The 22,884-nt window shown below is 35.8% G+C and overlaps 2 protein-coding genes across 2 annotated transcripts; one reads left to right on the top strand and one right to left on the bottom strand.

Annotated features, from left to right (window-relative positions):
* The first annotated feature begins 5,719 nt into the window (after positions 1-5,719).
* Positions 5,720-7,580, top strand: LOC122280746 (transcription factor MYB86-like). The gene is made up of 3 exons (XM_043091753.1): positions 5,720-6,107; positions 6,219-6,348; positions 6,466-7,580. The coding sequence occupies exons 1-3, from the start codon at positions 5,975-5,977 to the stop codon at positions 7,313-7,315; spliced, it is 1,113 nt and encodes a 370-aa protein (XP_042947687.1). The 5' UTR covers positions 5,720-5,974; the 3' UTR covers positions 7,316-7,580.
* Positions 7,581-17,385: 9,805 nt separating this feature from the next.
* Positions 17,386-19,700, bottom strand: LOC122281736. Its single transcript, XM_043093485.1, has one exon. It carries the CDS (start codon positions 19,548-19,550, stop codon positions 17,688-17,690), a length of 1,863 nt encoding a protein of 620 aa, XP_042949419.1. The 5' UTR covers positions 19,551-19,700; the 3' UTR covers positions 17,386-17,687.
* Between the last annotated feature and the right edge of the window lie 3,184 nt (positions 19,701-22,884).

Genomic DNA, 22,884 nt, shown 5'->3' with positions numbered 1-22,884 from the left:
AAATTACATATAGAGTAAATTCGTCGACCATTTCAAAATCTTTTAACCAAGGCCAATGGCCTTAGAGTTTGGTGCATGCAGCATTGAAAAACTTGCAAAAGCAGATCAAAATGAGTAATCCGGATGAATTCATTTAAGAAAAGATCCAAGACTAATATTATTGTATTATAAGCAATTAATGGTTTTGATTAGACTTACTAACACCCTTCAAACGTACAAGAGATCATTGTTAAAAGCGGATTAATTATCTATTATTATTATTTTGTAATTATGTTAAGGCTCAGTGTGGATACCAAGACCATCCCAACTCATTTTATCTCATCTCATTATGATAATTTTCACGTAAAATACAATAAACAATTCAATTTATTCAAATCTAAAAAAATATATATTAAAAAATAATATTATAATAAGATTTTATTTAACTTTCAACTTTCATCTCAACTCACTATCCAAACCTAACCTACTCGATCTCTTTTTTTTTTCTTTTTTTTTTTTTTCTAATCAAGCTTGCGTATATTAATAAATTAAAATATAACAAACCATCTGGAGGGTCTTTTCCACTGTCTAAAAGCAAAATACTAGGATAAATAAAATCTAATAGAATGCTACCAAACAAAGAGTTTGTAGCTGCAAATTGCGTGATGGAATGCACAAATCGATTTTGAGATCGATCAATCTTGTTGAAACTCCAATCAGGATGAAACTTTAAGAAATTTGCAATGTCATCTGAGATGGTATATATTTACCAAATCACCTCTAGATGTATGTACCTACTTGATCCTCTAATTCCTCGTGAACATCTCTACTCTCCAACTATATATAATTTTTTTTTTAAATCATATTATATATATATGATTTATTTCAGCTTTCTTTCAAATCAAACAATGAATTAGATAACATTAATGTAATGTAGAAATTAATGCCAAGTACTACTCATGAATTAATATTAATTTCTATTTGAATCAATTAAGCCAATATTAATTGCCGACGGTCGATATGATGTTTTCTTTCGCACCCCGACAAAGTAAGTTTTCACGTGCAATACAAGATCTTCATGGCCCAACAGTGTTTGTCGTATGGTAATATTTTTACAAATAATAAAATTAATAACACAACTTTAGTAAGCTGATCGATCCATATATAATTTGGAATATCTTCAAATAAGCAATCTCAGCCGTGCAACTCAAGTATTGATCGATGATTTGGCATCGAACAACCATAAGCCAGACGTCAAACCGGGTGAAATCAAAGCCAATGATGCATGCACGAGAAGGGTTGTTCACGCAGGCTATGAATAAATAAATTCATTTACTACATAAAAAAATATTATTCAGAAATATTTGATATTTGAATATATTAATTGATTTTCTAGCTGTCTCCCTGCATTAATCTTTCTTTTTTTGTTTTTGTTTTTTTTTTAATGTTAGTGATGACAAATCTCTCATCATAAATTTTGCTGTGGAAATAGGAAATTACTAACAAGATCATGTACTACCATTATAGACTCTTAATTATTATTTTCTTCAAAGTTGAATAACTTTTTATGTAGATCCATTGGCTTCAAACTTCGATGAGAAAACAACAAAGGAAAAGTTACAATTTAGGAAACAAATTAAAAGGCTACCTAACTTTAAAGGAAAACTAATAATCTAATAATAAGTTATAAATATATATATATATTAATTATAACCATCTATGGATAACCTTAAGGATGAATTTATTTGCATGAGCTATGTTAACATCATGTTTTGCACTCCTTTAAGTAAGACTCTTAGCAATTCGGATTTTTAATCTTGGACTTGCAGACATAAACAAATACCACGAGACGGAAGCCGTGGTGGTGGATAGGGAGTCTTCAATGTCAAATTCAGTATTGTCTTAGAGTTTAATGTGAGTATGTAGAGAATTTCTATTTCCTGAAGATTGCCTTTTATACCTGATCTCTAGGGTTAGATGCTCATGCTCTATGTCAGGGGATATATTTCCTCAGCAGTTCCTTCAGTCGGGCTTCTTTAATGTGGTGTGGCCTTTGGGGTGTCACCTTTAATGCTGCGTGTCTTTCTAGAGTGGCCCATTTAACACGGCATAGCTTCTGCCCCTTCCAGTCAGTGGATGCACGCCATCATGCTTTCCCTTTCCTATTCGTTAGAGGATCAAGGGCTATCCGTGATCTGCATTCACCTATATGTTCAAGATTATAAGGAATTAATTTCCATCATGATAGCATGCTCCTCCCTCTTTTGCATTATGATAGGTTTTTCATGCGTTCAAGGTTATATAACGACCTCCGTTTTAGGTCTAGGAACCCTTTGATTAGATTAATGGATTGTTTGGTTGACCTAAACCTCCCATGATATTGGACTCATGCCTAAAAAACCTACTTACAAGCTCCATGTCAAGACTTCAATTTTCTTGTAATCAAACTGGGATTTATCAAGTCTATATAACTCTTTTTACATATTTTGAATTTAATAATATTGGAAAAAGTTTTTTTCAAATGATTAACTCTCCAACTCCAAATTCTCATATCTTAATAAAAATTAAAAAATTATAGAAAATCGGTTGGCGGTGTGGCAGAATATATATATATATATATATATATGTTAGAATAATGATATTGAGATTATAAAATTAAAAAGTCAGACAAAAAATGGTAGGCCAGGAACTGTACGAATTGGACGTATGTGGAGGTTGGGGGGGGTGTGATTTGGCATGTCAAGCTGGACGCGTATTTTCCAAGACTATTTTGCATTTAATAACAGCCTACGTGTAACTGTCGGTTCTTCAGTTCTCTGGTTACGTCCATCAAAACCCTCCAATCATTGACACTTCATTCATCTCTGAGGTTCAACCAGACATTCATACTTACTACTCCCAGATTACAATTGGGGGAATGTGTTAGCCCACGTGGCTACCAAGCACTTACGTTGCATTATTCGTTATTAAAATATATATATATATATATTAAAATAAATAAGTTTATTTTAAGGATTGATCATAGGTCCCCATGATCCATGTCAGATAAAAATAAATAAATAAATATTTAAATATCTCAATATGGGCCTTAATCGATATGTATCACATTGGTATAATGTTATTAAAAAGAAGTTTTGTTATCTATAAATGAATTTGTATATTAATATGAGTATTAATATTAATATTTTTATATTTAAAATTTAAATTAATATTATTTTTAATAATATTTATTTTTTGACTAATTATATTATATGGATACACGTATTGATGTACAAAATTGTTTATAATTAAATTTTTTCATGATAAAAAGTGATCTACCAGCTATTGAATTTAATCTAATTAGATATTAAATAAGAGAGAATTACTTTACAAATATATAAAATTAAATTCTCAAAGTCACATATTTTATATGATATATTAAATTATAAAATTATTTTTATTATAAAATAGATATAACAGATCACATAAAATCACGTAATTTGTAAATTTATTTTTGTATAATTCATTTGTGTCTATATCACTTTTCTAAATAATATAATATTTGTGAGCACTATTTTTTTATTAGAATAAATAATTTTCTGTCTAAAAATTTTTACATAAAATTACTTCTCTTGTAAATAAGAACTCTATGTATGTTGAATAAAACTGATATGTAACTTTTTATTTTTATTTTTTTGGTCTTGTCTAACACGCTTGGATGTCCATGGACAGCTCTTTTTTTTTTTTTTTTTTTTTTTTTTTTTTAATAAAAGGTCCCAAATCTACAAATCGAATGTTGAGGTTTTCAAAGAACATTCATGAACTACATATATAATATAAAAGTGAGTACTTAATAATATTTTGACGTTGCAACGACCTAACCTTCATTATATTCAATGAAACATTAAGTTTGGAGCTCACATGGTACTTGAGAGTAGCTAGCTAGCATGCAGCTCGATTTGCGTTGTAGATGAGATAGGTGTGGACAATTTCTTATTGTTTATGTTGATGATGACTTGGTGGAAATTATAGGAATTATTAAGGTCTAAGCAACATTTAAGAGCATTTCAAACTTATCACCCTGTTTTCAAGCATTCATGATCTGCTCGATTCCAACTTATATATATGTTCCACGTCAATTTAAAATGTTGTCGCAAAATCATGTTACAAAAGTTGTTATGGAGTCATTTAATTAAATATATATGTGAAATGTAAAATCAGAATTCGAATTCATGAGGACTTTTACTTTAATAACACGTGAAATCATCAATTATTTTAAAATTTTCAATTGATAGGAAGAGTTAGATTTACTAATTATTTATATTTGCATTAATATGGAGAGCGAACCCTTCCTTTGAGAAAAGCTAAATCAACCCAATACATGATCATGCATTAACTTTATATTTGGTATAATCTATTCATTTCTTATCGTGTTTAAGAAAAATATTATTTATAATCATTTTAATTATCATCGTCTCAATCTCTCTTAATATGACATTAAATTATTGGTAGATAAGTCAACAGAATAAATAGTTTTTTTAATTATTTAATATCACATTATAAATTAATAAATAAAAAAATGATGAATAACATTAAATCATAGACTCGTGCAATACATAATAATCATTAAAATTATTTAACATAAGTTATAATTAGTTATTTAATAAAGTCTCGTGTTCTTAAAAGTATATATATTTTTCAACTCTATGATAAGATCATGATCTCTTTTAGAATGCCACTTCGTACTAGGTTTAACGTTAACATATATATATATATATATATGATTATCTTTAATCATTTTATAAACACGTTTAGCCACATGTTCTAGGGAAACTAATCTTTTAAAGTGGGAATGAGGCATTGAGAAATAGAACCAACTAATTATTTTATGGTACTCGATCCCAAAAGGAAAGTACCAAAGACAGGAAACAAAAGCTTTCAAATCCTCTCTAGTTTCCTCTCTCTTCCCATTAAATATTTTTTTGTATTTTTCAATGGAACCTCAAGGCACAGGCAATACTTCTCCTTTTCTGATCTTAATGATTAATGTATAAATACTGTATAGTTATTTAAAATTAAATAAAATATATTATTAAATTTTTTTAAAAAATAAATTCTATATTTATTTAATTTTTTAAAAATAATTACGCGAAAATTACGCGTTAAACGCAACTATTATTTCTCTATATGAATTAAAGAGTCAAAACATATATGCATGCATGGAGCCCACACGCTCATTGACGCACTGTGTCGGTCGACCCTGTAATTGCTTTTGATCAGGAAAATGCGTCGCATTTTGTACAGTGGCTGCCAAGCGAAGGCTTGAAAGGCATGAAGCACACTATACCTGTATCATATGCCGCCGCAGGCAACTTGTGGAAAATAAAACTTTTGATTTTTTTTTTTTTCTCTGTCTGTTCACTTTGGAGTAAATTAATTTTTAAAAAGAAAGATGGGTTCCATGCATGAATCACAGAGCTTCTTTTTTTTTTTTTTGAAAATGGTGCCAAGACAAGGAGATCAGGAAAACAAAAGGTGCCATTTTTTATTTGTTAAGTTCCAAATACAAGAGACTTGTAGTACTGTTTAATTTAATAGTTTATATTATCAATTAATGTTAAAAATAAACATATAACTGTTTTCTTACTCATAAGTACACGTTTATGGAGTTGTTCTTGTTTTATTATCACCTTTTTAATTTTCTAGAGATAGAGATATCTTAAAAACCAATCCAATCCAATGCAAAAGCAGCACCGGATTTGCTTAAAACCCACTTGATTGCTTCACCTTCCTCAGCCTCTCTCTCTCTCTCTCTCTCTCTCTCTCTCTCTCTCCATAACTTGAACTCTAAGTATGATTTATTCCTGTTCCCTTTAAATCATCAGAAATTAGTCCTGGTTTTCCCACTCTTACAACACAGACACATATTCTCGTCCACCTCTCAAACATTCCATGTCCAAGTGATACGCTTGCAGCTGCATAATATACCATTGTCCCTCACAATAGCCTTTGCAGAATGGGACGTCATTCGTGCTGTTTAAAGCAGAAATTAAGGAAAGGTTTATGGTCTCCTGAAGAAGATGAGAAACTGTACAATTATATAACGAGGTTTGGTGTTGGCTGCTGGAGTTCGGTTCCTAAACTAGCTGGTATATATATATATAGTTCTCCATCACTGTTTGTAATTTCTTTTTTAGAGTACTAGTATATTTCAAGCTTCATGGTATCCACAAATTTTTAAATGTTTTTGATTCTTGCAGGATTGCAAAGGTGTGGGAAGAGCTGCAGATTGAGATGGATAAACTACTTGAGACCCGATTTGAAGAGAGGAATGTTCTCACAAAAGGAGGAGGATCTCATTATCAGCCTTCATGAAGTTCTTGGCAACAGGTAATGATAATTTCATTAAGGCAATATATCGGAATTTTGATCTTTGATTTGAAAATGGAAATGAATATTCATTGGGCTTGAGTTCTGATCTTTTTCCTTTCTTTTTCTGAATCTTAGGTGGGCTCAAATTGCTGCACAGTTACCGGGTAGAACAGATAATGAGATTAAAAACTTCTGGAATTCATGTTTGAAGAAGAAGCTGATGAAGCAAGGAATTGACCCAACTACCCACAAGCTACTAAGCGAAATTGAACCAAAAGATGAAAAAAAATGTACAGAAATGGCATCTTTGAACATTCCAGAGTCTCAAGGATTTCCAACAATATCAGCCTTGGCTTCTCAGGGTCCAACATTTTTAGTTGAAGACATGAATTACTATGATGGTGAAGTAACAGATGCTTCAAGAGAGCTTCTCATGTACAAGCCTGCCCTTGATCCAATGGCCTGCTTTGAGTTCCAAGCGGGTAGTGTCGAATCAAACGGCTATAATTCAAGTTTCCTACTTCAGAATCAGACAACTATCAAAACCCCAAATGATCAAAGCCATTTCCAGACGAATTATTGCAACTATGGATTCGCTTCAATGCCAAGTCTGACCAGTTCTGATCATGGAAACTTGTCCGGGACAGAGTTCTCTGATAATTCAGCTTCGAGAATGAGCTCCTTTTTCTTGAATGAGGTGAAGGAAAGTTCAAGCAACAGCTCAAACATGAGTAGCTACGCCGGTTTCCAGATGAACAACATGGTAGAAAATGCAGACTTTTCATGGGATGCCAACAACAAGTTAGAATCTTTTTTTCAGTTTCAGGTAAACGGGATAAAATCCGAGGAACCAAAGCCAAGTTCCTGGCAACATGAACAAGGACAGCTTCATGCTCGCAGTTCGGTAGATTTCAGTAGCTATCCGTTGACGTCGCTATCAGAAGATCTAACGGGGGCAAATTTTGATGTCTTCCAGCAGATATGAACTGTAAATTCCTCTTTATTATTTTTTTTTTTTGAATTATTTTCTCTCTTCATAAACGAATACAGAGATGTTGATAGTACAGGGAATTTCAACTGAACGTTTGAGATGAATTCCTTTTTTTCTTTTTGATTTCCTAGCCGGTAATAACAATTTAGCTGATCTTTGTTTGAGCTTTGATTTGTATTTTCCCCTTCTTTGTTTTATTTTCTTTCTTTTGTATTTGTTTCCAGAAAGTTGAAATAATGTATATTTCTTCTGAAATTAACTTGGTGGTCCTAATCTTTCCAAGCTGTCTAATTAATTATCATTATTAGATGCAGTTGTAGTGTTTTTTTCATGCCTTTACCTGTTTTTCCTGCTTAACCTAAACCACATTTAAGAGCCGGCAAAAAATATTTGAAAAAAGCAAAGTCCTCCACTAGCATTATTGTTTTCCTGTGAATTTAACCTTAAACCTTCCCAACTGAATTTGATCACTGTTATTTTAAACAAACTACAGTATGTCTTATTTAGAAATTAAACATGTTAAGATAAATGGGATAGGTTCAGATTGTGATCTACTGAAGCGCTGGCAGTGCTTTAATAAGAAGATTACCGGGACCTACAGTATATAAGAGATGCTGATTTCCTAACATAAGATCCAGCTGCGGGCTCCAGCCTCATCCATGCATTTCTGAGTCCCTCCAAAAGGCCAATTTTTGGTTGTCCTCTGCATTATTGGCCACAGAGAGAGAGAGAGAGAGAGAGAGAGAGAGAGAGAGAGATTCCAGGGGTCATCCTCCGCCAGGCCATGTCCTGGCAACAATGCTTTAGGTATAGGTTTTCAAAACTTGGTTTCCTTTTTCTTTTTTGTGGGTGCGAAGATATCCAAGACAGAGAGGACTAATGCATATTTAGGACCATAAACGTCAACCTTCATCACTGTTAACTGGCACTTAGTAGCTATAGATCACCCAATTACGTAGTTTTGAGTCGGTGCGAGTGACAAAAGACAGCTAAAATTTCGCACCCAAGACGTCCAAAAACTTGGAAAAACCAACTAAATTGTACAGGTTGTAGTCTTCCAATGCTCCTGATTACCATGTGCTTAAGACCATTAACAGCTTCCCTAACAATTTTCTTCATACCAAGTTATCATTAGCAACTCATTTTGAGATAAGATGAGGTAAAATAAAATCTTTTAAGATATATTGAGATGAAATAAGATGAGATGAGATAAAATGAGATTAGATAAAATATATATTTATTTTTAGAGATGAGATAAGATAAAATCTTTTGAGATATATTGAGATGATATGAGATTAGATGAAATATGTGTTTTTTTTAGAAATGAAATGATATTAGTTTGACTTTGTTATAATTAGTAATATGATGGGACTCACAAGTACTTATAGCTCACAAGTACTTGTAGTACTTTTTATAATATTTTATAACTTTATTTATTTACCAATGTTGTATTTTCTTTTTTGCTTCATTTCTTTTTTTTTTGGTGCTACTTTATTTGTTTATTTATTTATCAATAGTGTTTTTTTTTCGCTGCTTCTTTTTTTTTACCTGAGAGAAATTATTTGGTCAATTTTTTTTTTTTGCTGCTTCCTTTTTTTTTTTTTATCCAGTTTGGTCTCTCTATTTTTTTGCTACTTCCTTTGTTTATTTATTTACTAATAGTGTAATTTTTTTTTTAGATAAAAATTTGAGATCTTTTAAAATAAAAATTAATAGATCAAAATATGTATTTATTTTTATAATACTTCTAATAATACGAAAACTTTGAAAAGTTTTCAAAGTTTTGATTTTGAATTGCGATAACTTAGATGCATGCCGACTTGCTATAAAGCAAGGTCTAGCATAATTATGGTTTGGTTACAAAAGAAAATTTAAGGAAAAGATACAAAGAGGAGCAAGCAATCTGCTGCCCTTCTTTGGTCAAACTAACGGTGTCCCACAAGTGACTGCATTTGCCATGGATTTTCCTAATGATAGGTCTCCCTCTAAGAAAGTCAGACTATATATATATATATACACGCACACACATACATATCTCTTCACCGACAGGGCGGCTGGTCCTAGATTCAAGATATTGACAAGGAATAGGCTCAGTGAATATAATTATCAAGTAAAAATGAGGGAAAACAGCGATGATGAAGGTATGTGCCTGGCATTCATGCCTCTTAACTGGCCCACTTACATATGAAACAAATCATGTGTTGCTTACATCCAAGCCCTACAAAGAGCTTCGCCTTTGACTCTCAGCAAAGTTTCAATTAGCTCATCTGGTGCCAAAGCTTGTGAAAACATCAGAAGATATCCCCACCTGAGTACTGAAATATATTCTAACATAATGATCTCCAAAGATGTAATTTTCATGGAAGTTGATGTTTAAACAGCGAGATATATATTGGTAGAGCAAACATCCCACGAGATGATGTTAGGAAGTAATTACTTAAAGGTCAGAGCGAAAAGGCCTTTGCTACTCATTAGATTTCATGCGGACCTAAATCTGAGAATAATGGACCCAAAAAATAAGAAAATAATTGCTTGGATGGATGTGAATATAATTGAACCAATACTGCAAGGTTCAAGCACGCCAGTTATGGTTTAGACTTTAGAGCCCTGAATAGCAAGTATGATGTACCTTTGGTATATTCGGTCAAACTCGGAAAGGAAACTCAAATCAAAGTTATACCGACATACCAAATTGATGAGTCTAGTTTTCAAAAGTAGCTTGTGATTAGGAATACTTTAGTACTGCATACCGTCCAAATTTCTAAGATAGGAAGGACTACATGACCTATGGTTTTAGGGTCCCTACAAAAGCAGCCTCTACCATATTTGCAGATTGACAAATTGGGTTTGGAGTAATGATGACCTTAAACGTGAAAGTGCGGAGAAACCTCAAGTACTTAAAAGATAGGGCATTTCTTAGGTTGAAAGTTTTATTATAGCGTCTCATTAAAGATAAGCTACTTAGTGTGACAACTCAGGAAAAGTGCTTTCATGTCCTAATCGATTGATTTCCTCTTTCGTCATCTCAGCAGAAAAAACTATTGATTACTTGTTCAGTGTTTGTCTGCTCTGCATTGTTAACAGTTGGGAATCGTTTTCTGCTCCATTGCACGTCTAGTTTAATACTACTTGGTTTAACGAAGTTAGGTGGCATGGGAATATGCTTCCAATTTTCAATTGCTCTGTTCCTAGGCCCTTTGCTTGTGGTTGAGGCATGCGCAGAACACTGAAAACGCCTCCAAATTAGCAAAAGGAAAATTCATTTCAACGTAGATTCTAAGTTTTCATATATATATATCCAGAGTGGCAGAAAGCTAACAGCATCTAACCTCTATGCATCTCATTAAATTCTATAATATGAATATATGTTTCCAGTAATGGATAACACTGGGAGATAAACAAATTGCGTTTAAACTCTACAATCTCCATAGCTTCCCCGCAGCTATGATTGCTATTTAAACGAACCCCAGCCACAGAATTCCACAAGAATATGAAACGCATCATACCAAGAGAAAAACAAATTGAGTTTTTCGTAAGTTTGTCAACAGAAATTGTACTAGTTTTAGCTTGCGAGTATTTTCTATAGAACTCACATTAGTATTACCCAACAGTAACTCCATTCTGCAGCATGCACAGCCATGATGCCAGCCCTTGTTGCTTCCTAACAAGTAGAAACTAAATGCTCATTGAATGGCATCCAACATATATATCTCTCTGCAGCTTTAGTTTTCAAGATTCTCTTGATCGTTTTTCTTTATCTGACTTCTCTTTCTTTGGTTAGGTGTATCGATATGATGTTTTCCATAATGCCTTCGTTTCTTTTTCTAGATCATTAATAAAACTGATAGAAAAAGTTGGCTACAAACAGAAGCGGGGGGTCGTGCTCTGGGCTGAAGGTCTCCTCCAAATCAAATTCTTAGAGAATGGAGACGCCTCTTCAACCCCAACTGTAACACTCAAGGATTGATTACATACCGGAATGAAAGATTATACAAGGATGGTTTATATATACATGGTTAAGTAAACACTATGTCATGTCTAATGAGTGATACTATGAGGGTTTGAGAATTTAAGCTTATTCAAGGAACGCAATTGAGGTATGCCCATGATGTTCAAGTTAAAATGCTACGTTTTTCTCAAATAAATTTCATGATATATAAGCATGATACGTACCAGCCTTTCATGAAAGCGCCTTTTTTATGTGCTTGTTGTGTGATATGGTCGAACTGTGAAGATTTCTGATTGCTTTAATGTGATGCATGTGCTATATAAAATATCAAAAAAGATAAATAAAAAACCCATGTTAGGAAAGTTATGAGAAAGAATGACAAAAGGCATACTCATGATGAAGGAATGTATGAGTTTTTTTGTAACTGAGCATATAGGTGGCGGACGTACAAGCCATATGGAAGGAGGACAATCAGAATATATATGTGAAGCTTGTTGGTGACCAAAGGCAGTAGCACTAGTGCTGCACAACCTAAGCATGTGTTTAACTATAAGTTTACCACTAAATGTTTTTCCACAACATGCACATGACATGATGTTAAATGTGTTGTATGTCAAAGAAATCCTGGTATACCATATATATGTTCCGCCTATTATGTATTCAACTCATTGTGTTTTTATGTTCTAAACTGTCCTAGGTTATGATGAGGATGACGATTCTATAGGCCAAAGTCAGAAGAAAAGATACTGACTTCGCGAGGACATTATATTTTTGGGATTTTAATTAGACTTATGTATGACATTATGTTTTAATTTCATTAGGTCTGGAAATATTGGATTTTCTTGCATTAATTTACTATTTTAACGTTTACTAAAGTGACAGTACTGGTTTTGTAATATATATGGTGAGTGTGAACTGTGAAGCAACATTCCTAGCCTCACTGGGAAGTGGGTGTTACAACAACCCTTTATAGGTTCTGTGATTTTACTACAAGATTTAAGATTTTGTACAATTTTTTCCTCTTTTTATCAAACAGGATGATACCACTCTATAATTTGAACTTACCACACTCCTACTTGCTGAACAAAGACTCGTCAATATTAACTCATGAGTGGGATGGGCTTCAAGGATAGAAGCATGACTAGGATTATGCTGACTATCAACCCAATCAACCTGAACTGTTCTGGGCTTAGAACCTGCTACCGAAATGTTAGTACTAAAGCATAACATATTGAAGCAAATTAACCTATGTTTAGTCATCGTAAGGCCTGCATTGACCTTACTATAAAGTAGGGCTGTACACTAAACCGATAAACCGGCCTACACCAACGGAGACCGACCGCCGGAGGCCGAAACCGGCAAAGAACCGGTCGGCGGTCGAGTTAAATATATAGGAACCGATGTCGACCAGTTCGGTTCGCGGTTCGACCCCAGGGAAAATCGCTGAACCGGCCGACGTCAGCGGTAACATTTTTTTTTTTGTTTTCTACCTATAAAGAAATGACGCCATTTCACTCATTAAAGTGAAACGGCGTCGTTTAAGATCCTTGGATGGAAAAAAAATTTAATGGAACGGCACCATTTGGCTTAAGCCATTCCAAAATGGCATTAAACCAATTCGCCCCCCTTCCTTCTTCGTCGTCTTCTTCGTCAGGCTCTAGGGTTTCGTCTACCAGAGCTTCGTCGCACTCCCATGGCAGACTCACAGACGCTACTCCTCCGTCCCAGACGACGCCGACGGCAAACCGAAGACCGCGCCAACGCTAGTCGAGACCGATGGAATCGGTTTTCTCTCCCCTAGTCGATCGATTTCGGCCGGTTGTAAGCAGCGTTTTTCCATGTCGGTGGGGTTTTTGTTTGGCGCCGAAACTGATGCCGACGCATCGATTTACACCCCTAATATAAAGGATGAGCCTTGTCTGCATTTCTTGTATGTTGTGCAAAACACACATCAACGATGACAAACAAATAAATGCAACAACAATAAAAAAAACACACGACACAATATACGTGGTTCAACAAATTGACTATGTCCACAGAGCTGCAGAAATCATATTAAGTAAATGAGATTACAATCACTCAATCTCAACTTACACTATCTAGGGCTTTTTGCTCTCTCACACAATATGTACTCACTTGACAATTGTTCTCACTCAAAATATGCTGAAAGTTGTGTACATCAAGTCAAAATATAATATATTTATAGCAAACGACACTGAAAATCCTAATCTAGCAAAAATACATTCTTCGCTAGAGCAACGTGTCGAGCATGCCTCGAGTGAAAACCAATGATCATTGGCTCAAACGAGGTGTCGAGCGTGACTCGAGCGAACACTAGGGTTTGTGTCTCACTCGAGCCCACTGTTGCGCGAGACTCAAGCGAACTCACGGGTTGAGCTTTGCTTGAGCGCTAGGTCGAGTGTCAGTCAAACGAACTCACTGTTTCTTATTTTTCAGCTCCAAAACCAGTCTCCACCCCTAACAATCTCCCACGTGGAGACTAGTTCTCCACATGCCATTCATTGTTACCAGCCAAGCCCTATCATCTCTGCAGCTCACTAGCTCCCGCCTTCAAGCCTAAAGATGCATTGAAGTTGAGCCTGAATTCAATCTCCCACGTAAATCGCCCTTAGTCAGGACATTCACTAGGTGATTCACAACTCCCATTGTATTAGGAGTATCTAGTCTCGAACCGATCTTGGCAACCTTAACCAACTTCCCCAGGCTTACATGAGGAACGACAAAGCTAAGTCCATTTGGCTTCCTCATATGTTTTGCACAATCAAGTCTGCCATTTTGCACTCCTGTATTTCTCTGCATATCTCTAAACCCTAATGTTAAATACAAAAAGTAAGATCTCTTACCATGTGCCAAGACCAGCACACCCTTAGTGATCTTCCAAGCTCCTCCAGAGAATGCTAGAGCATAACCGCAATCATCAAACTGTCCCATAGAGATAAGGTTTTTCCTCAGATTTGGAACGAGTATGACTTGTTGTAAAGTCCACACGCCCCTGTTTGGAGGTGTGATACACACATCACCCACTCCCACTACATCCAGTGCCACTCCATTAGCCGCATACATCTTCATAAAATTATCAACAACATAATTCCGCATGATCTCTTGATGTGAGGTGCTATGTAACGAAGCACCTAAATCCAATACCTAATCATCAATTGGACCATGTACTACAAGAATTAAGGCATCTTGTATTTTTTCATCCACTGCATTCACAACGTCATTCTTAGCACTTTCTTGATTCCTGCAATTTCTCTTGATGTAGCTCGGCTCGCCACAACTCTAGCACATGATCTTATGCCCAAATCTTGTCTTGCTCTTGCCTTTGCTCTTGGAGATTGACTTGTCATGTCCTCTGTCTCGATTGTCAACATTTAGGGTTGATCTCAAACCCAATAACTCACTAAAGTCTCTTCTATGTACCTCTTCAGCAATGATCATGTCACATACATTATTGTAGTTCGGTTTCATCTTATCAGCTAAACTACTCACAACCATCCTCATGGCCTCCCAAGTATTTTGCAGCGATGCCAACATAATCAATGCTCTGATCTCATCATCAAACTCAATCTCTATAGAAGACAATTGATTTATGATCGTATTGAATTCATTCAAGTGTTGGGCCACAGACATACCTTCCAACATCTTCAAATTGAACAATTTATTCATCAAGTGCACTTTGCTATTTGCCGTCAGCTTTTCATACATAACTGACAAAGCTGCCATGAGATCCGTCGTGGTTCTTTCCTGATTGACATTGTGTGCCACTGTTCTGAACAAGCTCATCCGAAAAATCCCAAGAACCCTTAGATCTAACAGGGTCCACTCAGCATCATCCATACTCTCTGGCTTTGATCCCAACAGTGGAAGATGGAGCTTCTTCTCATAGAGATAGTTATCGATATGTATCTTCCAGTACCCAAAATCAGTGTTGTCGAACTTCTCAATCCTGGGTACTTTCACTTTGTCTCCAACCATCGTTCTCCTTCAGATCTGACCTTGGATCTTGATTCAAGTTGTTGTGCAGAATACACAACAACGATGGCAAACAAATGAAAGCAACAAGGATAAAAAAAAATACTTGACATACGTGATTCGGCAAATTGTCTATGTCTCTAGAGCTGCAAAAATCTTATTAACCAGAGGAGATTACAATCGCTCAATCTCATCTCACGCTCTCTATGAGTTTTTTCTCTCTCACACAATATGCACTCACTTAACAATTGTTCTCACTCAAAATAGGCTGAAGGTCGCGTACAACATGTTAGAATATAACATATTTATAACAAACGACCCTTTTTATTTTTTATTTTGTAATTTCAGAGAACCTCTCCAAGGCAGAGGGCCCTTCGGACCCACCCCAACAGGACGCTTGAAACCCTAACCTGGCAAAAATACATCATTCGCTTGAGTAGCGTGTTGAGCGTGCCTTGTGCAAACAACCAATGATCATTGGCTTGAGCAGAGTGTCGAGTGTGGCTCGAGCGAACACTAGGGTTTGTGTTTCGCTTGAGTCCATTCTTGCTCGAGTGACAGTCGAGCGAACTCACTGTTTCTCAAATTTTCATCTCCAAAATCAGTCTCCACCCCAACATTTTATACACTTTTGAATTTAGCTGCTCTATGGCTAACTCAATCCTAAGCTTCCTAGGCCTAGCAAACAATAGGATCCAGAGGAGACGAGGTTGGAAATGTTCAGATTAGTTCAAATTGCTCAACTTCAAATTTCAAGTTAGGGTGTGATAGTTACAAGATCATTGCATTGAAGTTCATAGTCAATCTGACTTGATCTATCTTCAGATTACCGATTTTTTTTTCAATCTTTTTTACTTTAGTCTGTAAATTAGATGGGTCTTCTACTTGGCCTCAAAAGAGTAGCATGACTTGCCCTGGTCCTTGGGCAAAATCCATGAATCAGGAACTCCAACGCAGATTCATAGAACCTTTTTTTCTATAGCCATGCATGAAACTAGATACCCGTTAAATGCATGTATTCCTCCCCCCCACACCACATATGCGCATCACTAAAAGCATGAGAAAGAAAACTTTGAGCTCTCAGTTGAATCCACATAAGGCGTGACTAGACTAGAGTTGATCAAACCAGCTTTCTTTGAGCTGGTCAGTGAAATTACAAGATAATGACCTTTTTTTTTTTGAGATAGTTAGGTAAGATATGACAAAGTATTTACAAGTCCAGAAGGAAAAAGAAGAACCTTGGCCAATAAGGATAGGCTCCATCAGTGTAAGTATTCTTCTGATCAAAGAATTAGAGTTGGATAGTGTAAACACCAGTGCAAACAAGTGGGATAGTGGACCGCAAATGGTGACACAGAAAATGGCCAGTGGCAACAATGAAATTACTAACAGAGAAAATACTAAGTTTGATAATTGATAGTATTCTTTTTTCTTTTTTCCTTCCCGTTAAGTGGGAATTTAAGATAGTATTCTTGTTATGAATGAGAGATACTTGGAATGCCACAAAAAGCCGTTGGTTCAGTTTTTGCCCAAACCCAAATGATATTGTGGTTTGGGAAAGACGACATTGTCACGACAGACATGCTTACAGAATATAACCACTAGAGGTGAAAGAGATTAAACAATCAAAGTAATTATTGCACATTATATTCACAAGAACAATTACTAGAAATATGGCTAACTAAAATATCAAGCCTGCAGTAGTATCATACACTCAAAAGGAGTCATAACTTGCAGCCTTAGTAACATGAAGTTAAAGTAATATATGCTTCCATTCAAACAATCCCAAAGCTTGCAATGAACATTGCCCAAAAGATGCAAGGGAAGTTGCTATCTGAGACAAGACCATCCAAATCAGTCTGCAAATAGAACAAAATAGAACCACAACCATAAAACAAACTCGATCACTCTCGCTTCAGAAAAAGTTTCCACCCACTAAATAAAATCGATGTTACTTCAGTAGATCCTTTCCATAGTGGCATATTAGAAAGTTGTTTTTTTAAGTAAATATTGTAGGATCTGGTGCCATAGAGGCGTATTAAAAATCGAAAACATATCAAAGAAATGTTAGTACTGCTAAAAATAAAAATTATTCATTAGGGAACAATAAAACCGAGAGAAAGATTCAAACATATCAATTGTTAGATAACATAGGTGAAACAAGAATTGGTAATTCCTCAGAAATACAACAATAAAATTCTGTCAAAGTTATGTGCAAACAATCACAGGTACATATTAAAACATTCACACTTAAAAGCTAAACTCAACCAATCAACACAATTACTTGGGAAGACAATGCAATCACGTGAACAATCAGATCCTCTATGGTCAAATATTGTTTACCTTATATCAATCCGTTCTTGGTATGTTACAATCTAAGACACTCACATGGAGGAATAGTTCTGGCTAGTAAGACTCCGGCATTTAAGTTGCTGAAGGCTGCCTGTGCGGATAAGCTGCATCCTGATAAACAGTGAGTTGGTGTATGGCCCTGGCAAACAGATCCCTCAAATCAGGATTTTGAGCAACAACAGAACGGGCAGCACCCTCAAGAGCCTTCAACGCCTCTGCTTGTTCAAGAGCTTTGCTGTTGCTAAAGTGCAAAGCAAGGTAACACAACAACACGACTCCGTGCATTTGAGGCCCCTGTTCTTGAATTTCCAACAACTTCATTAGGGGTGGAATCCCATCAAACTCTATAACTGCCTTCGAATGCTCTACACAATTGAAGTTCTCTGGGGACACGAATTTCCCCAATGCAACAGCAGCCTCCGTTGCCACTTCCACATTATTGTTACCAAGCTGCACAACCAAAGGCCCAATTATCCGTCTCTCCCTTGCAGGGAAAGTCCGAGCCAAAAACCCAATTGCTCTGATGGCAGGAATTTGCAATCTGGGACTACTCCCTTCTTGAGTTACCCTCAAAAGCTGATCGAATACAGCTTTTGCAGGTGGCGAATTAGTCTTGAAAGCCGCTCGCCTGAGGTCAGAATTGGATGCCGCCACTGCCGCTATCTCCATCACGGTCATCAAGCAATTGAGTTGCAAATCTCCTCTCTCAACCTCAATAATCTTCGCCAAGCAAAGCAACCCTTTTGTCTCCGCAATTTTCTTGCTATTTTCCAAACTCCCTTTGGACAATTTCCACAAGGCCTCAGCGCAATTGACCTTGACCTTAAGTTTCACCTCGGGTGATTCCGTCTCCCACTCCCTCTCCTTCTTATTATAATGCCCGCCTCTGCTAGTCCCATCGTAGTGAGTAGAACTCGAGTGAGAGCGACCCAACAATGACGACGAATTATTATGATCGTTTATTGATGTTGCTTTGCCATTTTTAGTTAACTCTTTGTTAATTTGAACAAGGGAGTGGATGGTGGTCTTACCCAAATGAAGCTTCGGATCATCCAGAACCGCACCCATCGACAGCGTCGACACAAGCGGCCTCGTCGCGTTTTCCCGCGCAAACTCCTCCTGCGCCTCCGGGTAAAGTTCGGCCATCCGCGCCACCAGATTCGCCACCGGAATCCGAACCCTCGTCGACGAGTCACCGAGGACTTGCACAATGATCGGAACCCCAAGGTTCTGGACAATGGAAATTACTCTCTCCTTGTCCGTGGCGATGTTGGAGAGAGCGGTGGCGGCAGCGATTTGGGCCTCGGCGGACGCGCCCTCCTTGAGGAGTTTGAGCAAGGGGGCAATCCCTCCCTCTTCCACGATCATCTTCTTGTTGCGGTCGTTGTCGCGGGCCAGCGAAGCGAGCTCGTTGGCGGCGTCGGTGCGGTCCTTGAGCTGGCCCATCTGGATGGTGGCGATGTAGGACCAGACCCAGGCGAGAATAGGGTCGTTGCTTGCGATGGGAGGGAGCGAGAGGTTGGTCCCCTCGGAGTCAAATATCGATAAGAGCCACTTCATGTCTCCGATGGAAGACTCCAAAAGATTAGAGACCTTCCGGAAGTCGGCGGTGGTGGTGATGGAGAACACCTGGCGGAGAACCCCGCTATGCTTGCACTTGCGGATGAGAGTGAGGGCTCGCTCAAGATTCTTGGCCATGTCGGCGACGATCCGACGGACGGGTCGCTCGTAAAGTGGATGGGCAGACAAGGCGGCTAGTCGGACGGTGGAGCGGAGCATATGTGAGAGGCGTTCGACTTGCATGGCGAGGTCGGAGCATTCCTGCTTGGAGGATTCTGCTTCTTGGGCGGACTTGATGACTCGGTCCGCAAGCAGAATTGGAAAAGAGAGCTCATCTTGGAGATTGAGCGTCTTGTCGTCAGCAGGGACAGCCATGAAGTAGCGGAGAGACCAAAATCTGGAGTACTAGATTTTCTGCAACGATGTTCCAGTGCCTGTGTTGCTTAATTTTACGCCGGCCAGGAACAAAGCTACAGCATAAACGAAAAATCTAAAGCATTTTTAATTTTTTTTACTATTTTAAATTGTTTTTGGATAAAGCTGTAATATATTATTGATTTTGGGTTCTCTTTTTCCCTTTTCCTATAGGAAAGACGACTTTAGTGTCCCAGGTCAAATGAAAGTACCTTATAAGATAAAAAATATAGAAGGTGGCTATGAATAGGTAAATTATTATTATTTTTTATATATTTTTATATTTTTAAATATTTTAAAAAAATTATAATATTATTTAAAAATTATTAAGTTAAAAAAAATTGATATAATTTCGATAATTTTTGTACGTGGAATAAACATTTGTTATGAAATTAATGAAAAAGAGAGAGAAAGAGAGAGAGTTCAAAGAGGTTTTTATTGTTATTGATAACTGAACTAAGAAATTATACTCATATATATAGAGATACAAAGGTCTTAATTGACGGTTTAAGACCTGGTCAATAATGACGGTTAAATGTGGTCATACAATATAAATTAGTTTATAACACTTCCATTTTGGATGATCATATTTAAAGAATATGCCTCGTTAAAACATTGCCAAGGAAAAATCCTGTGGGAAAAAACTAATAGCGAAGGAAAAAGAATACAGTATTCATGTGTACCGCCAAGTACTTTAGGATTGCCTCATTAAAACCTTGCAAAGGAAAACCCAGTGGGATAAAATCTTAGCGAAGGAAAAAGAGTACAATCAGCACAAGTTTTCAAGACATTACTTCCCCTAAAAAGTACATGATAATAGGTCTTCAAGTCTCCGCATTCCAATGTTCTGCACAATCTTCTTAAATGTTGCAGTTGGTAATGCTTTAGTGAATAAATTTGTCAAATTATCACTTGATCGTATCTGCTTGACATCAATTTCACATTTCTCCTTATGAATTACAATAATCTTCTTGTGTGGATCTGAAAGATAACATGCATCCGTATATCCAACTAATTGTGGACTTGATCCAAATAATCACATATTCAAGGCTTCAATTGAACTAGAGATAAGGTACTTCAAGACTAAAAATTTCTTCGTCGTCTTCACAAGGATAAAATGGATCTTTCTGCTCATCAAATGATCGAGCAACTATTGGAGTACTCAAGGATGAGCTTTGTCCATATAAAAGTACTTCAATATTTTATAATGAAATTCACCATATTGATTCAAGATCATTTTAACATTAAATTCACTACTCTTCTGGAGTTGTGCTCTTCTGGAGTTCTTGTAAATAACATAGTTAGTGAAGAATTCATCAAAAATTAAACCGCTAACCTCATTTTTCAACAAAAACGGTGGCCAATTTTTTAGACCAGACAAGCACCGTAGGATTTTCAGCTCTTCTGTAGCTGTTAGGCGCCGCAGAGTTATGATTCTACATCATTTGTCTCTTGTAGAGAGATGCTTCACGAGAGATGTTGTGAAATAATAGAGATGCTTTGTCATAATTTTCTCTATAAAAAATATATTCAGCTCATCTTTATTCGTATCTCATCTTTTTTTACTTTTCTGTAATTATACTGCATTCTTACTCTGCAATGACTCAGCAATCTTCTCATGGCCAATATATGAGGTATTCTGCACCTCGTTCATCAGCTGTTTCTACTTCTACCACATGTTCTATAATGCAATACAATAATGATCTGATTAATAAGTCAGATAATGAAACTATCTACGAGCTTATGAGTCTTGATATTCGATACTCATCATCCATTGTCGCATTTTCTCAGCGACTATAATCCAAAACTTGTGGGGTTGACAAACTCCACGAGAATATTTCTATCTTTTAGCGACTTCTTATGGAGTCCAACATGAATATATGAACAATAAAATAAGAGAATAGGAATTTAAAATCCTTACTTAAATCTTTTTTTCGATTGCTTACTCCTTTAAATAAGAATGCCATGTGAATTCTTGAAGAACAAGATCGTTTAAAGAATGAGGTTAGGTGCTTCAAATTTTTATAATTTTTCTTTGATATAATCAAATAATTTTTCACAAATATTCATATTTGTGTTTTCTATATTCTGTTAGATGTTCTGTGTACTCCATTTTGTTTCTCCTTTTAATAACACACTTCTTATAAAATCGTAATATGAGTCTGATATATTAATTACTTTTAAGAGATGATATTTCAAAACTAATAATATCATTCATCTCCCTCTTGAAGCCGCAAGGGTTTCATATTTATATCTTAAATATGTGCATTTTTCATGAATTCTTTTGGAGCCTCAATGACATTTAAATCATATATATAAATTGCAATAATAGCTTATTCCACATGCGTTTGGATTATTTTAGATCATATAAGGATTTTTGAAATTTGATAGAATACATATTTCTAGATGTATTCAGATTAGAAGTTTCAGGCATTTTCTATCATTTATGGATTTTTATATATATGTCATGATCCAATGATCCATATAAATATGCAATTAATCATGCATATCTAAACTCTCAGTAACTTTCAACCTAATAAAAATCTCAATATAATTTCAACCACTTTAAAAGCATATCAATATTATTTCTGCGAGAAACTGAGTCGTGATTTATATATCACATTTTTAGATTAGAAGTTTTAGGCATTTTATATCATTTATATAAATATCCACTGATATTCAACAAGCATCACCTCTTTAGGTGTTTGAATTTCGAGTCCATATGTATCACATTTTACTGGTGATATCAATTCTGCAGGAATTGTCTGCGAGAAACTGACTCATGATTTATATATCATATTTTCATAAATACCCATTGATATTCAACAAGTATCACCTCTTTAGGTGTTTGGACTACAGGTCCCTATGCATCATATTTTACCAGTAATATCAATTCTGCAGGAATTGTTTTTTTCAAATTTGGCCAATATTTTTACGTCGATATTCTTCGACGGTTCTTTGTACACTTTCTTCATTACTTCTGGTAATGTAAATTGCCATCTTATATGAAAAAATGTTGTCGACAACGATTTTATTTCTATCCAAAATTTCTCCAATATTCATGAAATGTATTGGGATCTCGTTATTTTCAGGTACTTATCCCTCTTCAAGGGAAGACATTTCATAAAAAACCTCTTCAGGAGTCACTCTTAAGGAGATTTATACTCTTTAAGAGTTTATATGAGAGAATTTTATACAGAAAATTTAGATAAACTTTATTGCTTGTTTTGTGGGTACAGCCTCTTCAGGAGCACCAAATTATTTATGCTTTTCTCTTTCGAGATGTTTTGTCTTT

This window comes from Carya illinoinensis, chromosome 11 (assembly GCF_018687715.1).
Source record: "Carya illinoinensis cultivar Pawnee chromosome 11, C.illinoinensisPawnee_v1, whole genome shotgun sequence".
In the NCBI taxonomy this organism is placed as follows: domain Eukaryota; kingdom Viridiplantae; phylum Streptophyta; class Magnoliopsida; order Fagales; family Juglandaceae; genus Carya; species Carya illinoinensis.
The sequence above is the reverse complement of the archived record's forward strand: the minus strand, read 5'-3'. Positions and strand labels throughout refer to the sequence as shown.